The following is a 21,757-nucleotide window of genomic DNA, read 5'->3' as shown; positions in this document are numbered from 1 at the left end:
GAAATGAACTTTCATAACAATTACATCATGAGCCATAACGAATAAATCACGTTCCCGAAACGCGCGCATTGCCTCGTTCAATACTAATTTTTTGTATGAATTAGAACCATCAGTTATAACCTAGTCATATACCTTCATATAGCTTACTAGTTTATATTCCCTGAAGATGCAGATAGAAAAATATTGGCGAAACATGTAGGATAATAAAATAAAGCTACTTGACGAACATTATATAAAAAAAAGTGTAATAGTCTTATAAATAATAGTCAAGAAAAAATTCAACACATAGTCTCTTTATCATCATCATCAAATTCCTGCCATGTACCCTCAAGGGGTGTACAGGACATGATAGTACTACATGAAAAATTTACATCATTACTAACTTCCTATCTACAATTTTCCTCCAAAACAATCTGTTATTCGTCAAGACTCTAACATTATCAGATCTTATTTTTCTATCGTCTAAGGCACTTGGTACAGTATCACTCCACCTATAACTTGGTCTTCCTCTGGGTCATTTTCCTGCTAACCTGGCAGAGAACACTTGTTTTGCTAATCTTTCCTCGCCCATTCTATTTAAGTGACCATACCACCTGAGATTAGCTCTGGAAACGCATTCCTGGATACTGACAATGTCAAGTTCTTTCCTAATGTCCTCGTTTTTAATATGATATTGCCATTGATGCCATCTGTTCATGCCTCTAATTTTTCTCAGGACTCTCATATCTGCGGTCTCCAGTCTTTGGTCAAGTGTTTTACTTCTGACCCAGCTCTCAGATCCATAAGTTAAAACTTGTTTGAACACTGTCTTGTATATATACAGCTCTTTTAGTGTTCTGACTAATTTCTCTCTTATTCCATATAAATTTATGTAACTGATTTCCTACCATACCAGTGTTGGATTGTAATTTCTGCTCAATCATGTTTTATCGTCTTATAACTCTCTCTCTCGTTAGTATTTAATTGGTTGTAGGCTGATATATCATCCGAACATGAAGAAAATTTATAATATACTGCGCCACTCCATGTTCAGAAATTGCAAAAGCAACTTAGATAAATCAAATTTCAACTGTACCAGGTTATCATAAGCTGATTTTAGGCCGAGGTTTTCTTTATTACATAGGGTTCCCGCTAAGATTCGAATTATTTTAATGAGCGGTGCAATGAAAAAAATCAGGCAAATACAAGATTCAGTTCAAATAAAATTATTTAATGCAGTGACACATAAATTACATCATAACACAATATTCCAACAGGGACATTATGATGGAACAAATATAAAGCTCTCATTAAGTCACTAGTATACTACTCAGCTGAGCATAAACTTTATAATTAAAGATTATATTTAACAGATCTTATCCTTCTTATTACAAAGGACTTCTATCATAACTTTACTCTGATCAAGGTTATACACATTTCAAAACATTTTAAATATCAAATCAGTTCAAGATATTCACAGAGAATACAACTCATGAACCATCAGACATTCATTTGTAATTCTCTAAGCTCAGTCAATCAACTTTAGTTCTTGTAAGTTTGAGATTCCTAAATTACATCAAATAGGCTTCACAGTATTTTCGTTCAGTCAATGAACTCTTAATTCGATAATATAGCATTTATCACTTGAAGAGGGAAAAGTCTTAGCACATCACACGTTAAATCTTGACTGACTGAATACAGCAACTAGGAATAATTTACTTTTGGTGGAATTAATTTTCGTTACTTCTCACTAAGTATAGTAAAGGTAATCTTACCAGAATATAGCTTCATCACATCATAAGGAGATAAAACAATAATTTTAAAGTCCTTGCTGACTTTTACTATGTAGTAGCACAAACTTAAAAGAATCTTCCATTTCCGCGACTGATTTATAGACTCGGGAGAGTATAATTTTTATGCACTTGGTTTAAGTTATCTACTTATTTCTTCATTTTTGCACTATTTCACTGCTAGGTGTTGGGAAGTTTTGGTAAAAATCCAACTCAGAAAAAGGTAAGTTAAAATACCAAGCGATTCCCGGTCCTTTAAATACTGTTTTCGGCACGTCAAAATTCCCTTCCAGTCTCCAGCTGCTGTTCTCTCTACTTCCTTATTTGATTATGTTTTTACTTTCGTTTTCGTATCTACTGCTTCCTATTTACCGCCAAAAACTGGTTCTCACTGGTTTAGCTCACATCAAACTTGCTTTTCCTTTCGTATATAGCAGTTCACGTTCCAGCATGCGCTAGGAGAAATTTGCATGTTCTCTCTCATAACAACCAATCAAATGATACCACAAAGAATATTCTGGATATATTAAAATTACATATATTACAGTTTCTTATATTATATTAAAGGAATCAAATTCACAAAATTAATGATATTTTAATACACAGCTTTTCATAACTGTAATTTATCCCAAATATATATAAATAAATAAATATGGATTAGCATAACTTGAAGAAATTACATAAATAGCAAATTATGAGCATGAGACTATTAGTTTAAAAAAAAAAAAGTTGCTCAGGGAATGGTAGATTATGTTGGAGTCTGAATGATACATTAACAATTTCCATTTCTCTTCATTCAGAATCCAACACCAGCTTTGTTGATTCTGTTTTCTATTTCCATATTTAATTTACCATCTTCATTAAAAATCGTGCCTAAGTAGCTGAAATGTTTTACTTGTTCCACAGGTTCTCCGTTCACAACGCAGTTGACATTTTCAATGATTCTGCCTGTTTTCATTGTCTTTATCTTTTTATTGCTGACCTTCATACCATATCTATTACAACAGTTATTCAATTTAGTCAGGGAATCTTGCAGACTTGTAGGGGATTTATTTAGAAGTATAACATCATCAGCAAAGAGCTGACATTAACATCTCCAATTTTGATATCATGTTTAATACCACTTTCCTTCATAATATGATCCATATAGATAATGAATAATAGAGGGGATAATGTACATCATTGTCTCACACCAGATTTAACCTTAAACCATCTTCCTGTACTTCATTCAATTCTAACTGCTGACTTACAACTCAAATAAAGACTAAGTATTGCTTGATATAATGCCCCATTGGCACCATATAACTGCAGCGTATTGAATAGCTTCTCTCTTGGTACCTTGTCTTATGCCTTTTCCAAGTTGGACAAAACTTAAATACAGATCTTTGTTATATTTCCATGCTTTCTCAACTATTTGTCGTAAAGTGAAGATCTGATCCTGACCGCCTCTATTTGGCCTGAATCCAGCTTGTTCTTCACCAAGCTTTTCTTCCACAATTCTTCTCAACCGTTTCTCAAGTATACTTGCATAGATCTTGCCAGGAACACTCAGTAGGGAAATACCTCTGTAATTCTCACATTCAGTTTTATTTTCCTTTTTATATATGGGTACAATGAGAGCTCTACTTCAATCATCGGGAATTCGTCCCTCTGTCCAGGTTTTCTGAACTATGCAGTGCAGCCACTGTAAAACTTTTATAGCAACCATACTTCACCATTTCTGGTCAAATGTCATCTACTCCTGCTGCCTTTCCACATTTCAAGAATTTGATGGCTTTTTCTACTTCAAGTATGTATATGTATTCCTGACTGTATGCCTGTTGAGTGTTTTTTTACCGCTGTGCTATCACTGCTTGTTTCATTTAGCAATTTTTCGAAGTAATTACTTCATACTTCAAGGATATCTTTTTCTCCCGTTTTCATGTCACCTTTATCATCTCTAACTCCTTTTACAGTACTATTTCCTCCATTTCTAAGCTTCTTCAACAACCTCCAGAATATTTTGCCACCTTCTTGATATTTATTTTCTATGTTCTTGCCAAAGTCCTCCCATGAATTTTGTTTAGCTAGTTTTACACAATGTTTAGCTTTCTTACATTTGTCTCTGTATTCTCTAAGAGCACAAGCTGACTTATTTGCCAGGAACTTTTGATATGCTTTTTTCTTTTCCTTCATTGCCTCTTTAACTTCCTGTGTACACTATGGAGTTCTGATTTTTCAATACGTGCAGACAACCTTCCCACATGCCTCTCTGGCTGAATCAATCAATGTTTTCTTCAGGGCTTACCACTGAATCTCCATGGTTAGGTTCCTGTTCTCAGACTCTTTCATTTTTTTTTCAATAATCTTTGTGTATTTTAGTCTACAGTTCAAATCTGAGAGCTGCTCAACTTTTATTCACTTTAAAACTTTTCTACGTGTTATTCTTTTCAATATGAAATTCAATTTTATCCTGCTCAAGACTAAATAGTGATCACTTCCAATTTCAAATCCTCTGTACACTCTGGTGTCCTGCACCAAGGAGAAAACATCATTATCAACAATAACATAGTCAATGAGACTTTTCTTATTCCTTGCCTCTTCTCTCCATGTGAATTTGTGCATATTTTTATGTTGGAACATGGTGTTAGTAATAACCAGTCCGTGTCCTGAGCAGAAATCCAACAGGTATTTGCCATTATTATTAGCTTTGCTCTTTTCTCCAAATTTTTCAAAAATATTTTTATATGTCTGACAATCATTTCCTACTCTGCTATTTAGATCCCCAACAAGGACCAACTTTTCATTTTTCATTGTGTCAGTTTCTTTCTCTAAAGCATCAAAAAATTCCTCCACTTCTACCTTAGTAGATCCTTCTGTGGGACCATAGGCACAAATAAGTCTCATTATCCAGTTCCCCATTCTCATATTTGCCCACATCACTCTACTTGAGAATGCTTGCCATTCAAGAAGATTAGCCTCGTATTTAGTGTTGAATACTATGGCTACTCCATCTTTTCCTTGATAGTTATTGCCTGAATATAACATTTTGTATTTATTGCTCAGAAAGATCTCACCATTTTTTGTCTTTTTATTTTCAGTCACCCTTATTATGTTGATCTAGTACTTATCTAATTCTTTATCTAGCTCCATTTCTTTGCCATTCAGGCTTCTTATGTTGATAGTACCAATCTTTAACTCTGGTGATATTGAGTTGGGATGTGCTTTCAGATTTGTTCCAGTAGCTGACTTTTCGCTGTTCGCCCTGGTTCCCTGGCGAAAACAACGAGGGGGGAGGGGCCCTTGTTTAACTGGGCGATGCCCCAACCGGCATTAAATTTTGTCATGTTGTACCATCATTTTGTATTTTGGTTTAAGCCAATAAGAATACAATTTTGTTAGCTAAATCCGAAATTGTAAGCCCATCCTCGTTCGTGCAGTATCCAGGTAGATACCCAACAGGGTGCTCTACAAGAAGGTGAGGATTGGTCATTACGTCAGAAGCCCTGGTCGGTTCTCCTCATTCCTTTAAAGGCTATGTGGAAGTCTCCTCTCAGTTATATAGCTTTGACCCTTAATCACCCCTAGTCTCTTTATATATAATATTATTTTTTTTAATTAATTTTTATTAGAATTTTTTTTTCAGTTATATTTTAATTTACTTCTTTAACACGCTACTGTACACATCATGCACCGTAACTATGTTATTCCTAGTATTGTTTGAATTACTGTACTGAGGATGTCCCAAGATACTTGGGAGGAAATATTTATGTATTAAAACTTATCACTGGTTAGTATGTGTGTTTTTTTAGTGATGAATTCACCACAGGTTTCATTGTATTAAAAAAGAGAAGTCCTGTTGGTATGATAAACATGTGACTTGTTAACACTTTCATTGCCAAGCTGAAAATCGGAATTTCGTGTGGTGGGCAAATTTTTTTAATTTTTTTATTTAGTTAGCGACATCCACGCGATAACGCGTGATCGGCCATTTGGTGAGAACTCACATCGTGTGATCGCGCGATATCGTTCATTGCCAAGCTGAAAATTGGATTTTCGTGTGGTGGCCAACTTTTTTTTTAATTTTTTTTTTATTTAGTTAACGACGTCCACGCGATAACGCGTGATCGGCCGACAGGTGAGAACTCGCATCACGCGATATCGCGTGTTTGGCAATGAACATGTTAAAGGACAATATATCGTGGACTCTGATGAACATTCCTTCAGATATGTTACATTCTGCTGCTGAGAATGCTGTGTACAGGATGCAATTTCTGGTCCACGAGAACATTGGCCAGATTGAACCAGGTCCTCTTTTGCATATGTGAACTCAATGTGCTCAAATTATGCACAAATGTGCATCATACAGCAATAAATGTTTTATTGCTGTATTATCATAAGTGCAACAGATGAAAGTTTAATGTGTTTTTTTTACATTGTACAGTGCCATCCCCCCTATTGGTGACTTTCAAACTTTCTTACGAAATCCTTTTTCCCATGATTAGTCTCCCTACCAAATTTGGTGACATTCCAGATGTTAGATTGAGCCACATAAGGCTGTGAATAGGAGAAGTTTAATTATGGCCACTCTGTATATTGTCAAGTAAATTCAACAAATTACAAAACATTGCTAATTATTAAACAAAATACGACATATTTTTTTTCCAGAGACAGGCTTCAACAACTTTATTTTATGTCACCTGATTTATTGTAAAAATAATCTTCTTTTAACCGTTTATTTGTTAGGCATCTTATTAGGTTTGTGCCAGTTAATATTGTATGTAACTTCTAATGTGAGAGTTGACTGATTTCTGTAAATTAATGTACTGGTAGAGGTTTGTCTGGATCAGTCAATTCCTGAAATTTCAGTAATGAATTTAAACTTTATACCCTGAACAAGTATGCTGTTCCTTTATACAAATAAACAAAATGAAAATTTTTCTGCCATTGTCTAGCAAAGCTTTTGTAGGTGTTGGCTGTTATTCACAGTTTAACTTATTACAGTACTATCTTATGCTGCCACACAAAACGTGGCAGTTTATTAAGCTGATGATGTTTTGCTGGATTCTAATCTGGCATGCTTATCACACATTATCAGACACAGTTACAAGGCTGTACAATCAACTTATTTTGCAAATAATTCAAATTGCAATGATAAATGACAGAACTACTGTATGCCCACAGATGCGAGATCATTCGACACTTCTGCACATGTCAAAAGAAGGAGAATCCATTCCGATATTAGGGTACTCAATGCATTTCGTGAGATGATTGTTTATTATTATACGTCGAAAAAATTAGCTTTTCTTTTATGAAAATTCTTGTTCTTAAAGTGGTAACTATTTTGCTTGTACAACAGTTGGAAAATTTACGTATAAAGTTGCATATAACTTCTAATGTGAGAGTTGACTGATTTCTATAAATTTATTTTTATAAATTTATGTTTGTAGTGAGGAATTGGAAGGCTGGGATATCATTAGTGCTTGAGAAATTGTGAAGGAATATTTGTTAGTAGCAATAATAAGCTGTATTCCACAAGTGAAGAAGAGGACACAGTTTGGTATAAAGTGGATGACAAACAATATTAAACAGGAGCTGCATGTGAAAAAGAGGCTATGGAAGAGATATAAGGAGACAGGTGAAGAGCAGATGCATGAAGAATATAAGACACAAGCCAGGAGAGTGACTAGTATGGTAAGGAAGGCGAAACTGGAATATGAGAAGAGATTGGCCCTAAGATCCAAAGAAAATCCTAGGGAATTGTTTAGCTATGTGGCCAGTAGGAGGAGAAATGATTGTGAAAGAATGACAGTGTGGGATAAAAATGGGAATAGAGTGACTGATGCAGAGGACATAGTGGAATTGTTCAATGAACACTTTATTGGTGTATTTCATCCTGGAGGAGTAAATTTTAATATTAGAGGGATAGGGCAGGTTTGAGGTTTAGAGGTGCAGGAGGAGAACGCATTCCAAATATTGAGTACTCTGGATGTCAGTAAAGCTTTGGAACTGGATGATATTTTACCACGAATTTTGAGAGAATGTGCTAAGGAACTGACAGCTCCTTTGACCTGACTTTTCAATGAAAGTGGAAGGAAGGTAAGCTAGTGCCATTGCATAAGGGTGGTAGCAGACTGGAAGTGTCCAATTATAGGCCAATTTGTGTGTCATCAGTAGATGTTAAGATCTTGGAGAAATTAGTTAGGGACCATATACAACATTGGGCAGATGAGGGTAATGTTATCTGTGAGAGTCAACATGGATTTGTGAGGGGGGGGTGCTCTTGTGTTAATAATATGCTAGCCTTTTATAATTTATAAACTTACAAGAGCATTAGATGAGGGAAAGGCATATACTGCCGTTTTCTTGGATTTAGTGAAGGCATTTGATAGGGTGCCACATGATAAGCTGATATTTAAGTTGCAGCACATGGGTTTGGATGTCAGGTTGGTCAACTAGATTCAGGATTGGCTGTCCGATAGGTATCAGAGAGCTGTGTATGGTGGGGCAGTTTTAAAGAGGCAGAGGGTTACAAGTGGGGTCCCACGAGGTTCAGTACTGGGACCTATGTTATTTAATCTTTATATCGATGACATTGTCAGTGGATTGCAGGGGGATATTCAGTTGTTTGCGGATGATGTGAAGCTGGGAAGGGTCATAAATACACAATAACTAGCTCCTGGAATTCAGATAAAGTTGTTTAAACTTACACCAAGCGTGTTGCTATCAGTTTCTGAAGGACATTCATTTTTCATTAGGGCTCAAGGATGTCAAAGGAAGTGTGCAAAACAAACGTATGGTTGATGGCATCTGTAATGGAAGGCACGCCTGACTGTCATACTGCCACTCAGAAAATCCTGGTATGACAACTCCAGACATAGTATATCCCATGTCATCCTTTTACCCTCTTGAAAAACAGAGATAAAAAAAAAGGAAAAAAAAAACTGCTTGGCAAAAATAATATATTCTAGAGAAGCACACTCAGAAGTTACTAATAATAATTTATAGCTGCAGTGTAAACATAGTTTAGGGTGCTCTGGAGCGAGACCAGTCAATTAAAAAGTTGCTTCCCAGGGTGATTTATTATGTTCAATATAGACTTGGTCAGATCATGCAGATGTGGTAGTCATGCAAGAGGATTTGAATAAGCTAGACAGATGGGCAAATGAATGGGGGGTATCAGTTTAATGCAGCAAAATGTAAGGTCTTGAGGTTTGGGACACATCGATGGGGATGCTGCATACTCTATTGGAGGAGATATACTGAAGGAAGTAGGGGAGACAAGAGATCTGGGGTTGATGATTGATAGAAACCTGAAATTCAAGGGACATATTGCAAAGGTGGTGAAGGTAACCCAGAGGATTGCTGCAATAATGAGAAGGACGCTGACCTGCAGAGATAAAAGAGTTATCATTCCGTTGTATAAGACCCTGATCAGAACACACTTAGACTATTGTTCTCAGATTTGGTCCCCAGGATTTGAAGGGGATAAATTGACTGTGGAAAGGGTACAGAGGCAGATAACAAAGACAGTTTCAGGAGTGTACAATGTTAGTTATGTGGAGCAGAGTTTGGTGGATAGAAGGAGAGGTGATATGATTGAGACTTTTAAACTGTTGAGAGGTGGTTACAGGGTTGCTACTGGGGAGTTCTTTCGCTTGGTTGAACAGCAGGAAGGAGTCATGACAAGGGGCCATCCCTGGAAGTTATGAAAGAAAACTGTGTGCAAGAGAGTGAGGAGTGGTTTCTTTGCATGGAGGGTGGTTGAACTGTGAAATGCATTGTCTGATAGAGTGGTGGGAGCAAGAACGGTCAATGAGTTTAAGGAGTGGTATGATAGACTTTGTGTTTCCTAGGAGGGACCTCCCACGATGAGTCTTGATAGACTTGTGTTTCCTAGGAAGGACCTCCCATGATGAGTCTTTTGACTCCTTGGAGGCCTAAATAATAATAATAATAATAAAAAGCACGTGATTTTGTGTGTTGGTGACCAATTCGTACATCCTTTATTTCTTTCTCCCCTTCAGCATGAATTGACTATTCTTGGCACAAAGCCAAAGTCTGCTCTACGGAGTGTGGTGTACAATAATTAATTAGCATGCTGCTGGATATATAAGTAATCTAGTGGGCTGAAGGTCGTCTTCCTGTTTCATAAACTTTTTTTTTAATCTGTGGGGAAGTTTAATTATGGCCACTCCATATTGCCTAAAGTAATCATTTAATTGATCTTTCTGTAATCAAGCAGCACCTTATTCAGATTGTTAGAGGCAGGTATTCTGTAAAGCTTTTAAAATTATTATTCCTGATATATTCCCTCAAAGGGTGATAGTATACATGATTGAGTACATTATTACTAGCTTTCTGTTAATAATTTTCTTACAAATTAAACTAAATTCCAGGCTTTGGGTATTATCAGATCTTATATTTTTCGATTTCTAAGGCACTACTATCTACATTACTCCATCTAGATCTTAGTCTTTAGCTGTGTTTTTTATTTATTTATTTTTTCCTTATATTGTTAGCATTCAAGACTATGTGAGCATATCTGATGAAAGATGGTATGATCACTTAAGCAGAAGGGAACAGGAAGGTTAACAAGACAAGCTATACCACACATTCTTGAATTCTACCATCAAGTTCCTTTCTAATATTTTCATTTTAATATGATTCAGGGTAGTGAACAGATGTTCACTACTCTGATTTTCTTGATACTTTTATATCTGTAGTCTCTAATCTTAGATCATCTGTTTTATTTCTAACCTAACTCTCATATCCACAAGTTAAAAATTGGTATGAACACTAACGTATACTGCTAGTTTAGTGTTTTGGCTAATTTCTCTTATTTGATATAAATTTTTTCAGCTTGCTTCCTGCCATACAACTTTGCTAATTCTGTTATCTGTTTGGATATAGTTTGCTATCTTCACTAAAAAAAGTTGCTTAAATAGTTTAAATATTTTACTTGTTCTGCAGATCCTCCACTGGTGATACAATTGATGTCTTCCTTAATTCTACTTAAAGATGTTCATGCTTATTTTCATAACAAATTTGTAACAGTAACAGGATTTGTAATTCCATTCAGTTGAATAGTTCTGAAGACTTCTGGTGATTTTATCTATAACATCATCTGCATAATGAAATAGTTTAGTTGAATATCTCTGATTTGGAAATAAGATTTAATTCCACTTTCTTTCATAATGTGATCCAACAGTAGAGAGAGAACATGCAGATTTGTCTTATGTCTAATTTTACATGAAACTATAATTCTGTCCATCCAATTCTTACTGACTAATAGCTTAAATATGAACTATATGTTACTCTGTATGATGTTCACATTTATACCATAAACTGAAGCATTTTGAACAGCTTTACTCTTGGCACCTTGTTATATTTCCTTTTCCAGATTTTATCTTTTCCTTGTTATATTTCCTTTTCCAGGTATTGTCATGATTTCTCAACTACATGTCTTCGTTTAGAAAAATCTGATCCTGACAAACCTTATAAGGCCTGAATCAGTTTGTTCTTTTGACATTTATCTTGCACAATTATTCTTAGCCCTTCTCCTAATGGATGATGTTGTACTCCTGAATGGGAGTCTTCAGGGTTCGCTAACTGAATTGAATAACAGCTGTAATAAATTTTTCATGAAAATCAGCAATAAAATTAACAAAACTATGAAAATTGGGTGGAACATAGAAAACTTCAACTGTATCCTCAATAAACAAAGCTTATAATGCTCAGAAGCCAGATAAATAAATTTACGTGGAATAAGAGAGAAATTATCCAAAACACTAAATTAGATAAAAATATACAAAATAGTGTTCAGACCAGTTTTAAATTATGGATCTGAGAGTTGTGTTAGAAAGACCACACTTGATCAGAAATTGGAGACCACAGATATGAGTTATGAGAAAAATCAGGGATGTGAATTGATGACATCAGTGCACAATCATATTACAAAGGATGATATTAGAAGGAACTTGACATTCCTGGCATTTAAGAATGTGCAAGTAGAGCTAATCTAAGATGGTATGATAATTTAAACAGAATGGGAGAGGAATGGTTAGCAAAAGAGGTGCTTGATGCTGGAATGGCAGGGCAAAGATCTAGATGGATTGATTCAGCCAGAAGTGCCCTAAATGAATGAAGTATTAGATGCAAAAATATTGCAGTGCCAACACATGATAGACTAATTTGGAAGAAAATTATTGATAGTAGATTATTAATAATGTAAATTTAATCATGTAGTCTAGTATTTAGGCTTATGTGCTGGTTTAAACTCAGCGATGTCAGGTTTAATGGAATGAATACAGCACAAAGGAACAATAAAACTCAAGTTTATTAGATCTTATATTTCATCTCTTTCATAGAGACAGTCTTGGATTCAGTCTCAAAAATTGTAAAAGTACACACAAGAACACTCAAAACAATAAGCGAAAAAACAAAAATTAAAGGCCAGCACCACCCATAGAGATCTATTCATGTATATATATATATTTTTTTTTTCCTGATAACGATGACCCTGATATAGAGGTCAAAACGTCAAGTATTATTTTCTTAATTATAAGTAAAGTAATTGTTCTAACATGTCTGTTTTTGTCTCCATAAATTCTATACAATGAAAGCTTACCATGCAACCTTGAAAGAAAGAACTTTTTAGTATCTCTCCATCAGCTTCTCTCATATCCATCCTCATTTGTTCTAATTTACATAACAGAGTTCCATGTATTATTCTGTCAGATGCCTTTGCAAAATCTAGCAGAATCATCATGTAGCCATTCCCTTTATTTAACTCAGCTGTCACTATTATAAAAAGATCGTAAATTACTAAGGCATGTTGACCCATCACAAAGTCATGTTGCCCTTCATACAGTATCATATTTTAATCCACCTATTCTTGAATTCTCTTTTTGACCAACTTTTACCACCACTCTTGAGATATTGATTGTTCTATAATTTGTGATTGCAGTCTTAGAAGTTCTAAGAACTTCCATTATGCAAAGGAATTATTTTGCCTTCTTTCTACTCCTTTGAAACTCTATCAGAGCTGAGACTTAGTAGAGGTATTGCCAGTTCCCTTGCACATGCTCATAAAATGCAAATTAATATCCCATCCCATGGCCTTATTTACATTGAGATTCTGCAATATATCAAGAACCTCCATCCACCTCTGCTCCCACATCAGTCCTTATCACACATTTGTAGCAGTAACCTCACTTGGATGATAAACCCTTTCAAAGTTACTCAACTATTTTATCTGCTTCTCTTACCTTGCCATCATCATCAGTAGTCTTTAAGGTTATCCTTCTATAATCATTCTTCCTCTCACTTGCCATGTAACAGATGAACTTATATAGCTGAAAGCTATTATTAGTCACTATTATAAAAAGATCGTAAATTACTAAGGCATGTTGACCCATCACAAAGTCATGTTGCCCTTCATACAGTATCATATTTTAATCCACCTATTCTTGAATTCTCTTTTTGACTAACTTTTACCACCACTCTTGAGATATTGATTGTTCTATAATTTGTGATTGCAGTCTTAGAAGTTCTAAGAACTTCCATTATGCAAAGGAATTATTTTGCCTTCTTTCTACTCCTTTGAAACTCTATCAGAGCTGAGACTTAGTAGAGGTATTGCCAGTTCCCTTGCACATGCTCATAAAATGCAAGTTAATATCCCATCCCATGGCCTTATTTACATTGAGATTCTGCAATATATCAAGAACCTCCATCCACCTCTGCTCCCACATCAGTCCTTATCACACATTTGTAGCAGTAACCTCACTTGGATGATAAACCCTTTCAAAGTTACTCAACTATTTTATCTGCTTCTCTTACCTTGCCATCATCATCAGTAGTCTTTAAGGTTATCCTTCTATAATCATTCTTCCTCTCACTTGCCATGTAACAGATGAACTTATATAGCTGAAAGAAGTTATTATAGGTTGTCATATCAGTTATCTATTCATTTGTGATCATCCAAAATCATCTGTGAGCAACATTATCAGTCACTAAAAATATGAGAGTGCCATCTCAACCAAGAAATGCATGCAAGATATTCCAAGAGATTAACACCAAGAGACCAAATTGTGCTCAGAGGAGTAGTGTGAAAATTTTGGTAGTTCAATGTGGAAGTGGTCTGCCAGGAATTCAGAGACTTTATAAGTGTTCAGGTTAGTAGAAAGACACTATGATAAGAGCTGCACAGTTTCAGTTTTTATGTAAGGCAGCTGCACGTCAGCCAGACATCAACCATGGCAATCGTTAATGCAGACTACACTAGTATAAGCTGATCCTTAGGTCTTACAGTGGAACTCTGTTTTTGAGAATCCAATATCAGGAACAGCAAATCATGTTGCATCTTTTCTAATCAGATGAGTTAGTGTGGTAATGGCATATGCATGCTGAATTGTTTATGCTTAACACCCATCATTTCATTCTGTGAAGTTTGACAGTAAGTTGTGATGATCTGTTATGGACTTTGTTCTCTGATTGCAGTACCTGAAAGGATTAATGAAAGTGGATATGCAACACTTCTGAATATTGCAGTGTCATTGTGGCACCTTTATGAAATAAGTACATGTCTCTTTCAATAATGCAGTGCACCATATACTGCATGTGCTATTATGACATGAGGAAAAGCTTGACTGTCTTGAATAGAATTTAGATTTCAGTCCAGTAGAATATCTTTACAAGGTCTGAACTTTGGTGCAGGCTAACTTCTGGAAGATTGTGGGCCATTCTGGAAGCTGAGCCCAAGGCTGTTAAAGATTCCAGAGGCAATGGAGAAAGGAGGTGGAGAGTAGTAATCAGCTGCAGCTGTCTTGTGGGCTTAAACCCTAACTGGTATATATTATTATCTGAAATAACATGAATTCTGTAGTCGATTTTCTTATTCTGGAGTAAAATTCAAGTTTCTGGGAATAAATCTCACTTGCCTGTCTTCTGGCTGTTTACCACTATAAATGCAGTCATTTCCATAGGACTACACACACACACACCTGTTTGTGTTTCTAATCAGTAGTCATTTGGATGAAAAAAAAAATGCTTTGTCTTTTGTTTATGATATCACTCTTGATAATTTTTACCTTTTGTTGCATTTTTTGAACTCCTTTCTTAAAGCATGATATCATTTGAGAAAGCTGTAACCACATATATGATAATTTTTAAAGATCTCTGAGTATTCCACTTTGTTATAGACTGTGGGTGCAGATCTCACTGTGAATAGATGATTAGCATATTTAGGTTGTAGATAATTTTCATTGCTTTATAAGAGACCTACTCCAAATTACTGTATTGATAGTTGCTAAAACCAGTACTGCAACAGATATATAGGATTTTTAAGAATGATCTTTAAAGCTGTTCATTCAAAAAGTTTTGACTGTATTTTAATTCTTTCTCTTTTCTCCTAGAGAGCAAGTGTACCTCCATTAAGTGAAGTGTTAACAGATATAAGGACACAGTGTGTTCAACATGCAATTCTTGTTTTACAAGGAGTACTCACATCTCCAAGGTTTGTTTCATTATTATCCTTTTCTAGATGTTAAATTTTAAAAAAAAATTTTATGTACTTTTTTTTACATCTGAAGATTTTGAAATTTCAGGCCTTCCTGTAAGCCATCATTGTTACTGCCATATTTATTGGCTCAAACCTTTCCTAGAGGATTTCTTCCAGAATTAGTTTGTGTGGCCAGTCAGGATCAAGATATATTTAAATCTGTAAGTTAATTGTCTTTTTCTCACCTAACTAAGTAATTATTCTATCATTAAATCACAATTGTTAACATTCCCCTTTTTTTGGATGCTTTATAGATTTTGTATAGACACTGATGATTCAAAAATAAATGGCATTCAGAATTGTAACTTGCATACTCAAAATAAATCTTCAATCATGAGAAAGAGAGAGAGAGAAGGTAAGAGCACTCTCTCTGTGACCATTAGTAGAAAGTTTAGATTGTAACTTGGAATGATAAGAGTTGCTCTTTTCTGTATCTTGGGGACTTTTAGTGGATTTTTCCATTTGTTTCTGTGGGTAGTGTTGAAAGCATGGCCTACTAGATTAGATTATTTGTAGATGCAACTGTGAATTTATTTTTTATGGTCTTTCAAATGGATAGTTAGCTGATCCTCCACTTTGCCCATAGTATACTACCTTTCAGGAACAGGGGATTTTATATACATAAGGAACTGAGGTTTGAGAGCAGTGCAGAAATTGTATATTTTTGAAATTCTGGTATTTACCAGATCTGTTTTTTCATATCCTGATTATACAGAATTGTGATAACATTACTATAATCCATATATAGATAAGGATCAGGATTGGTAGGAGAGAAGGATTAAGTTGGAATTACAAGAATCAAACTATTATTTAATTCATTTCTTCTGCTGATTTCATTTAATTAAATAGCTAACATGGACTTCAAGTTTTAGAAGCAGCAAAATGGCATCTCAACCTCAAATTATTTTGTGTGCTTGAGTTCTATCCCACAGAATCTCTAACCACTGTTCAACATGGTTTTTGGAGAAGATTTCAAGACGTTCTCTATATGCATATTTAATTTGAGAGTGGAAAATTTCAAGAATCAAGCTGAATTTGCAAAAAAAAAATAAAAATAAAATAAAAATCTATTATCAGCCTAGCAGCACTACAAAAACAGTTCCTTTCAGGACATTAAGTTGGCCATGAATTGCATTTACTGCTGCAGTCAACAGAGGAGATTGATAATGAGAAAATCTCTTGTTTTCCATCCCAGCAAACTTGTTGAGTATCATTGAATAATGCTATTACATATCCTCAGAGGGCATGCATTCCTAAACACTTTGCTCCCTGATTAAATGAGTAGAAAGGCTGGCATTACATGCTAGTTTATTTAACGGTATTGATTCACAACATAGAAAATAATTAATTATATAAGCAAAGTGGATAATAGATCCAGCATTATTTCGAAGCCAAATGTAGAAAGTAGCAATTCCTTCAAGCTCTTTGGTCAACTATGAGTTGACTAGAGAGCTTGCAGGAATACATTCCTTAGCATTCATCAGTTATCTTAGTGTGCTGGTTTTTTACTAAAAGACATAGGCACTGCCTAAGCGTCTATATGTTTGCCTTTTATTAGTCCATTTTGATAAGGGTTCACTGGGGAGAAATGTGAAAATTTAGAAAATCAAGGGTTTTGGTTAACAGTACTTTTGTAAATAGTGGAGTAATATCAAAACTAATCATTATGTCTGAACTTTTAGGTTATGGTTTTCTAATATACTTTTTTAGGTGAACAGAATTTATAACAAAGTAGGAAGAATTATTTGTGTGTGTGTGTGTTGAGGGGGGAGCTAGTAATTTGTCTAAATATTTAGACAAATTACTATACTGTTTATACTATCCACAATTGGGCATCGGGGTGTACCTTGGTGCTCCATATATTCTAGGTGTTTTAGCATGAAAAGGCTCAAGATTGATAACCATTTCTTTTGGCCAGGAAGTGACTTTCTTCATTAACTTGCAAACGTTACTGTTTTGAGAATTAGTAGGATCATGATCTATGATTTGGTATGTAGATTGGTCTCGTAAAAGTATGTTCATTTTGCTTTCATGTTCTGCTAAATTCATCACCATAGTTGCATTACATTTCTCTGCTTTAATTATTATAATATTGTTATTACTGTACATCTCTTTTAAAGCACTGATTTCTTTTTTTTTTTTTTTTTTTTTTTTTTTTTTTTTTTTTTTGGCATATTGTTTTTGGAAGGTTTGGATTGGATTAAGATGTTGGCAACATCTAAAAGAATGTTATTGGTTATCACTGGAGGCAAGTCATATACATTTCCCCCTTCAACAAAAGCAATTATTTTTACTTTTGGAACTTGCCTGGGTGTAATGGCAAAGTTGTGTCCTTAACTTAATGTGCTAACAGCTTTGACCATTAGGACTACTGATGATAAATTGACAACAACATGATCTTCTTGTAATTGTGATCATTCTGTAGTACTACAATGTTGGAGGATTTCAAATTTTTTTCTGGTGCTGGTTTTTGGCTTGAATGAATTCTTTATCTGCCTTTGCATTGGAGATGTTGACAAGAATAGCCCACAGTTCTATATTTAAAATATCACACAATTCATTGTAGAGCAGTGATTTTCAACCTTTTTCATAACACGGCACACCCAGACTAATTATTAAAATTCTGCAGCACACTAAAAATATATTCATTTAATTTTTTTGATGATCTGGCAAAAAATAGGCATAATTTTGATTGATTTACACACACACACGAAGATGGAAGACCAGATGCTAATAAATAAATGCTCAAATTATGACATTATTTCTTTCAATTAATTTGTTTTCATAAATCTCGCGCCACACCTGAAGACCTCGTGGCACACCGGTTGAAAATCGCTGGTGTAGAGCATTGGCAGTTGCTTTTTTTTTTTTTTTAATTGCTACCCATAGGTAGCAATTAAAAATTCTGTTCTAAAAAGTCTAATCTGTTCACACAATAGTGCTAAACTAATCCACTTGTAATAAAACTTGATTTTAATTTTGACACAGTTCAGAATTGTATTAGTGTCTCAGCACCTCTTTAAGAATGCTAACCTGTTTAGCTGCCATGTTCCAATGACAATGCTCTTATCACTGAATTTACTTACTTGCATCACACTTTCATAGCCAATGGCTATAATCCTCATAGAATAAAAAAAATAAAAAAAAAAAAAAAACTAAATGCTCCCTGGAATTATCCTCCATTGCCTATTACATATGGCAAAAAAGTGTTACCATTACATACATTTGCAGCACATCTGAAAAGATATCTAGAGTGCATAATAAATACAGCTATGCACCATATTTAAACCGTATGTCAAATTAGCAACTCTCATCCGTTCACATAAGGACAAACTCTCTTCTTTATCACATGCAGGAGTATGTGAAGTGCCCTGTTTTACTATGGACAGACAGTAAGAACTATTGACATCTGCCTTGGAGAACAAAAAAAATACATAAAAAAAATACTGCTTTATCATTATGGCAAGTTGGGTCTAGAAGACCCTGCCTTGGATCTAGAAGACCCTGCTTTGGATCAAACACACCCTTCACACAGGATCGAACTGATGTTGAAATTTTTTCCACTTGGTTATACTATGATTTAAATATGCCAAAAAATTACATTCTGGTTTAATCCTTAATCCAAGAGTAAGCAAACAAGGTTTGCGCTTGAGAAATATCTTCATGACTCAGCAGTTCGTATACAGAGGCTAATGACTTCGCATCGCTTACCTCAGAATTGCATAATGATAAGCACATATCCTCACAGACATGTATAATACAATGCATTATGGGGAGGATCACTACCCAGACTGGTCTTGACCTTTATTGAGGTGAATAAGTAAAACAGTGCTCATCATAGTCCTAGAGTAGTTAGTATAGGAGTACAAGAGAGCCTGATAGTATTAGGGGAAAGAACAGGTAGAGAAAGGCCTCAGCTCTTTTATATCATCATATAGCCAAAGGCTGTCGGTTTTCCTTTTTCACCAATCTCATATAGATGAATGACCAAAAGACCAATTGAAACTAAAGCACAAAGATGACTGATACCTAGATGGTTAACCTTCAAAGGAATGCAGAAAACCGACCAGAGCTTCTGACCTAATGTCCAATCCTCACCTCGTGGTGCACCCTGTTGGGTATCTACTTGGATACTGAACGAACGAGGATAGGCTGACAATTTGGGATTTAGCTGACCAAATTGTATTCTTATTGGTTAAATCAAAATAAAAAATGATGGTACAACATGACAGAATTTCATGCGAGCTTGTGCTCTTAGAGAATACAGAGACAAATGCCAGAATGCTAAACACTGTGTAAAACTAGCTAAACAAAAGTCATGGGAGGACTTTGGCAAGAATATAGAAAATAAATATCAAGAAGGTGGCAAAATATTTTGGAGGTTGTTGAAGAAGCTTAGAATGGAGGAAAGAGTGCTGTAAAAGGAATGATAAAGGTGACATGAAAACAGGAGAAAAAGATATCCTTGAAGTATAGAGTAATTACTTTGAAAAACTGCTAAATGAAACAAGCAGTGATGACAGCACAGTGGTAAAAAACACTGACCAGGCATGCAGTCAGGAATACATATCCATACTTGAAGTAGAAAAAGCCATCAGTAGCTTGAAATGTGGAAAGGCAGCAGGAGTAGATGATATTCGACCAGAAATGCTGAAGTATGGTGGTATAAGAGTCTTACAGTGGCTGCACTGCATAGTTCAGAAAGCCTGAACAGAGGGATGAATTCCCGATGATATCCCGATATAGTACCCATATATAAAAAGGAAAATAAAACAAAATGTGAGAATTACAGAGGTATTTCTCTACTGAGTGTTCCTGGCAAGATCTATGCAAGTATACTTGAGAAACGGTTCAGAAGAATTGTGGAAGAAAAGCTTGGTGAAGAACAAGCTGGGTTCAGGCCAAATAGAGGCTGTCAGGATCAGATCTTCACTTTACGACAAATAGTCGAGAAAGCATGGGAATATAACAAAGATCTCTATTTAAGTTTTGTCGATCTGGAAAAGGCATATGACAAGGTGCCAAGAGAGAAGCTATTCAATACGCTGCAGTTATATGGTGTCAATGGGGCATTATATCAAGCAATACTTAGTCTTTATTTGATTTGTAAGTCAGCAGTTAGAATTGAAGGAAGTACAGGAAGATGGTTTAATGTTAAATCTGGTGTGAGACAAGGATGTACATTATCCCCTCTGTTATTCATTATCTATATGGATCACATTATGAAGGAAAGTGGTATTAAACCTGATATCAAAATTGGAGATGTTAATGTCAGCTCTTTGCTTTATTCGGATGATGTTATACTTCTAAATAAATCCGCTACAAGTCTGCAAGATTCTCTGACTAAATTGAATAACTGTTGTAATAAATATGGTATGAAGGTCAGCAATAAAGACAAAGACGATGAAAATAGGCAGAATCGTTGAAAATGTCAACTGTGTTGTGAATGGAGAACCTGTGGAACAAGTAAAACATTTAAACTATTTATGCACAATTTTTAGTGAAGATGGTAAATTAAATATAGAAATAGACAACAGAATCAGCAAAGCTGGTATGGTGGGAAGTCAATTGAATAAATTCATATGGAATAAGAGAGAAATTAGTCAGAACACTAAAAGAGCTTATATATACAAGACAGTGTTCAAACAAGTTTTAACTTATGGATCTGAGAGCTGGGTCAGAAGTAAAACACTTGACCAAAGACTGGAGACCGCAGATATGAGAGTCCTGAGAAAAATTAGAGGCATGAACAGATGGCATCAATGGCAATATCATATTAAAAACGAGGATATTAGGAAGGAACTTGACATTGTCAGCATCCAGGAATGCGTTTCCAGAGCTAATCTCAGGTGGTATGGTCACTTAAACAGAATGGGAGAAGAAAGATTAGCAAAACAAGTGTTCTCTGCCAGGTTGGCAGCAAAATGACCCAGAGGAAGACCAAGATATAGGTGGATTGATACGGTACAAAGTTCTTTAGACAATAGAAATATAAGATCTGATAATGTTGGAGTGTTGACAAGTAACAGACTGATTTGGAGGAAAATTGTAGATAGGAAGTTAGTAATAATGTAATTTTTTTCATGTAGTACTATCATATCCTGTACACCTCTTGAGGGTACATGGCAGGAATTTGATGATGATAATTATAAAAATCAAAATTCTCTTCCCATTACTGCCAGGTGGTGGGTAATGCAAAAAAAAGAACCTGTTCTGTTGTAGTAATGGAATGTCCAACAAATTACATAATCTGTTCCAAATATGGAAGGCAAGATGGCAGCTGTAGAATGCATGTTCCTGTTTCCTGGTATTTCCATTTCATGTTATTGACTGGAAGGTGGCCATATGCAATTCTCCAAGCAAGATCCCTCCTGTTAGGGTATTCTCTGGACTTCATTAAGTTATGAAACAAAGTGTTGTTGTCAGTACCCAACCGTGGAAGTTT

General features: G+C 35.2%; 1 protein-coding gene across 1 annotated transcript in view; it reads left to right on the top strand.

Annotated features, from left to right (window-relative positions):
* Nucleotides 1-21,757, top strand: part of Ube4B (Ubiquitination factor E4B) — a 418,857-nt gene that overhangs the window by 146,706 nt on the left and 250,394 nt on the right. The window contains exons 8-9 of the mRNA XM_090393738.1: nucleotides 15,167-15,267; nucleotides 15,359-15,473. Of these exons, the coding sequence (XP_090249864.1) occupies nucleotides 15,167-15,267; nucleotides 15,359-15,473 (216 nt within the window). The remainder of the gene's footprint in view (nucleotides 1-15,166; nucleotides 15,268-15,358; nucleotides 15,474-21,757) is intronic.

The sequence above is a fragment of the Typopeltis vanoorti genome, chromosome 1, assembly GCF_054136105.1.
Source record: "Typopeltis vanoorti isolate ZY-2024b chromosome 1, IOZ_Tvanoo_1.0, whole genome shotgun sequence".
NCBI lineage: Eukaryota > Metazoa > Arthropoda > Arachnida > Uropygi > Thelyphonidae > Typopeltis > Typopeltis vanoorti.
This window is presented reverse-complemented; position numbering and strand designations above follow the sequence as displayed.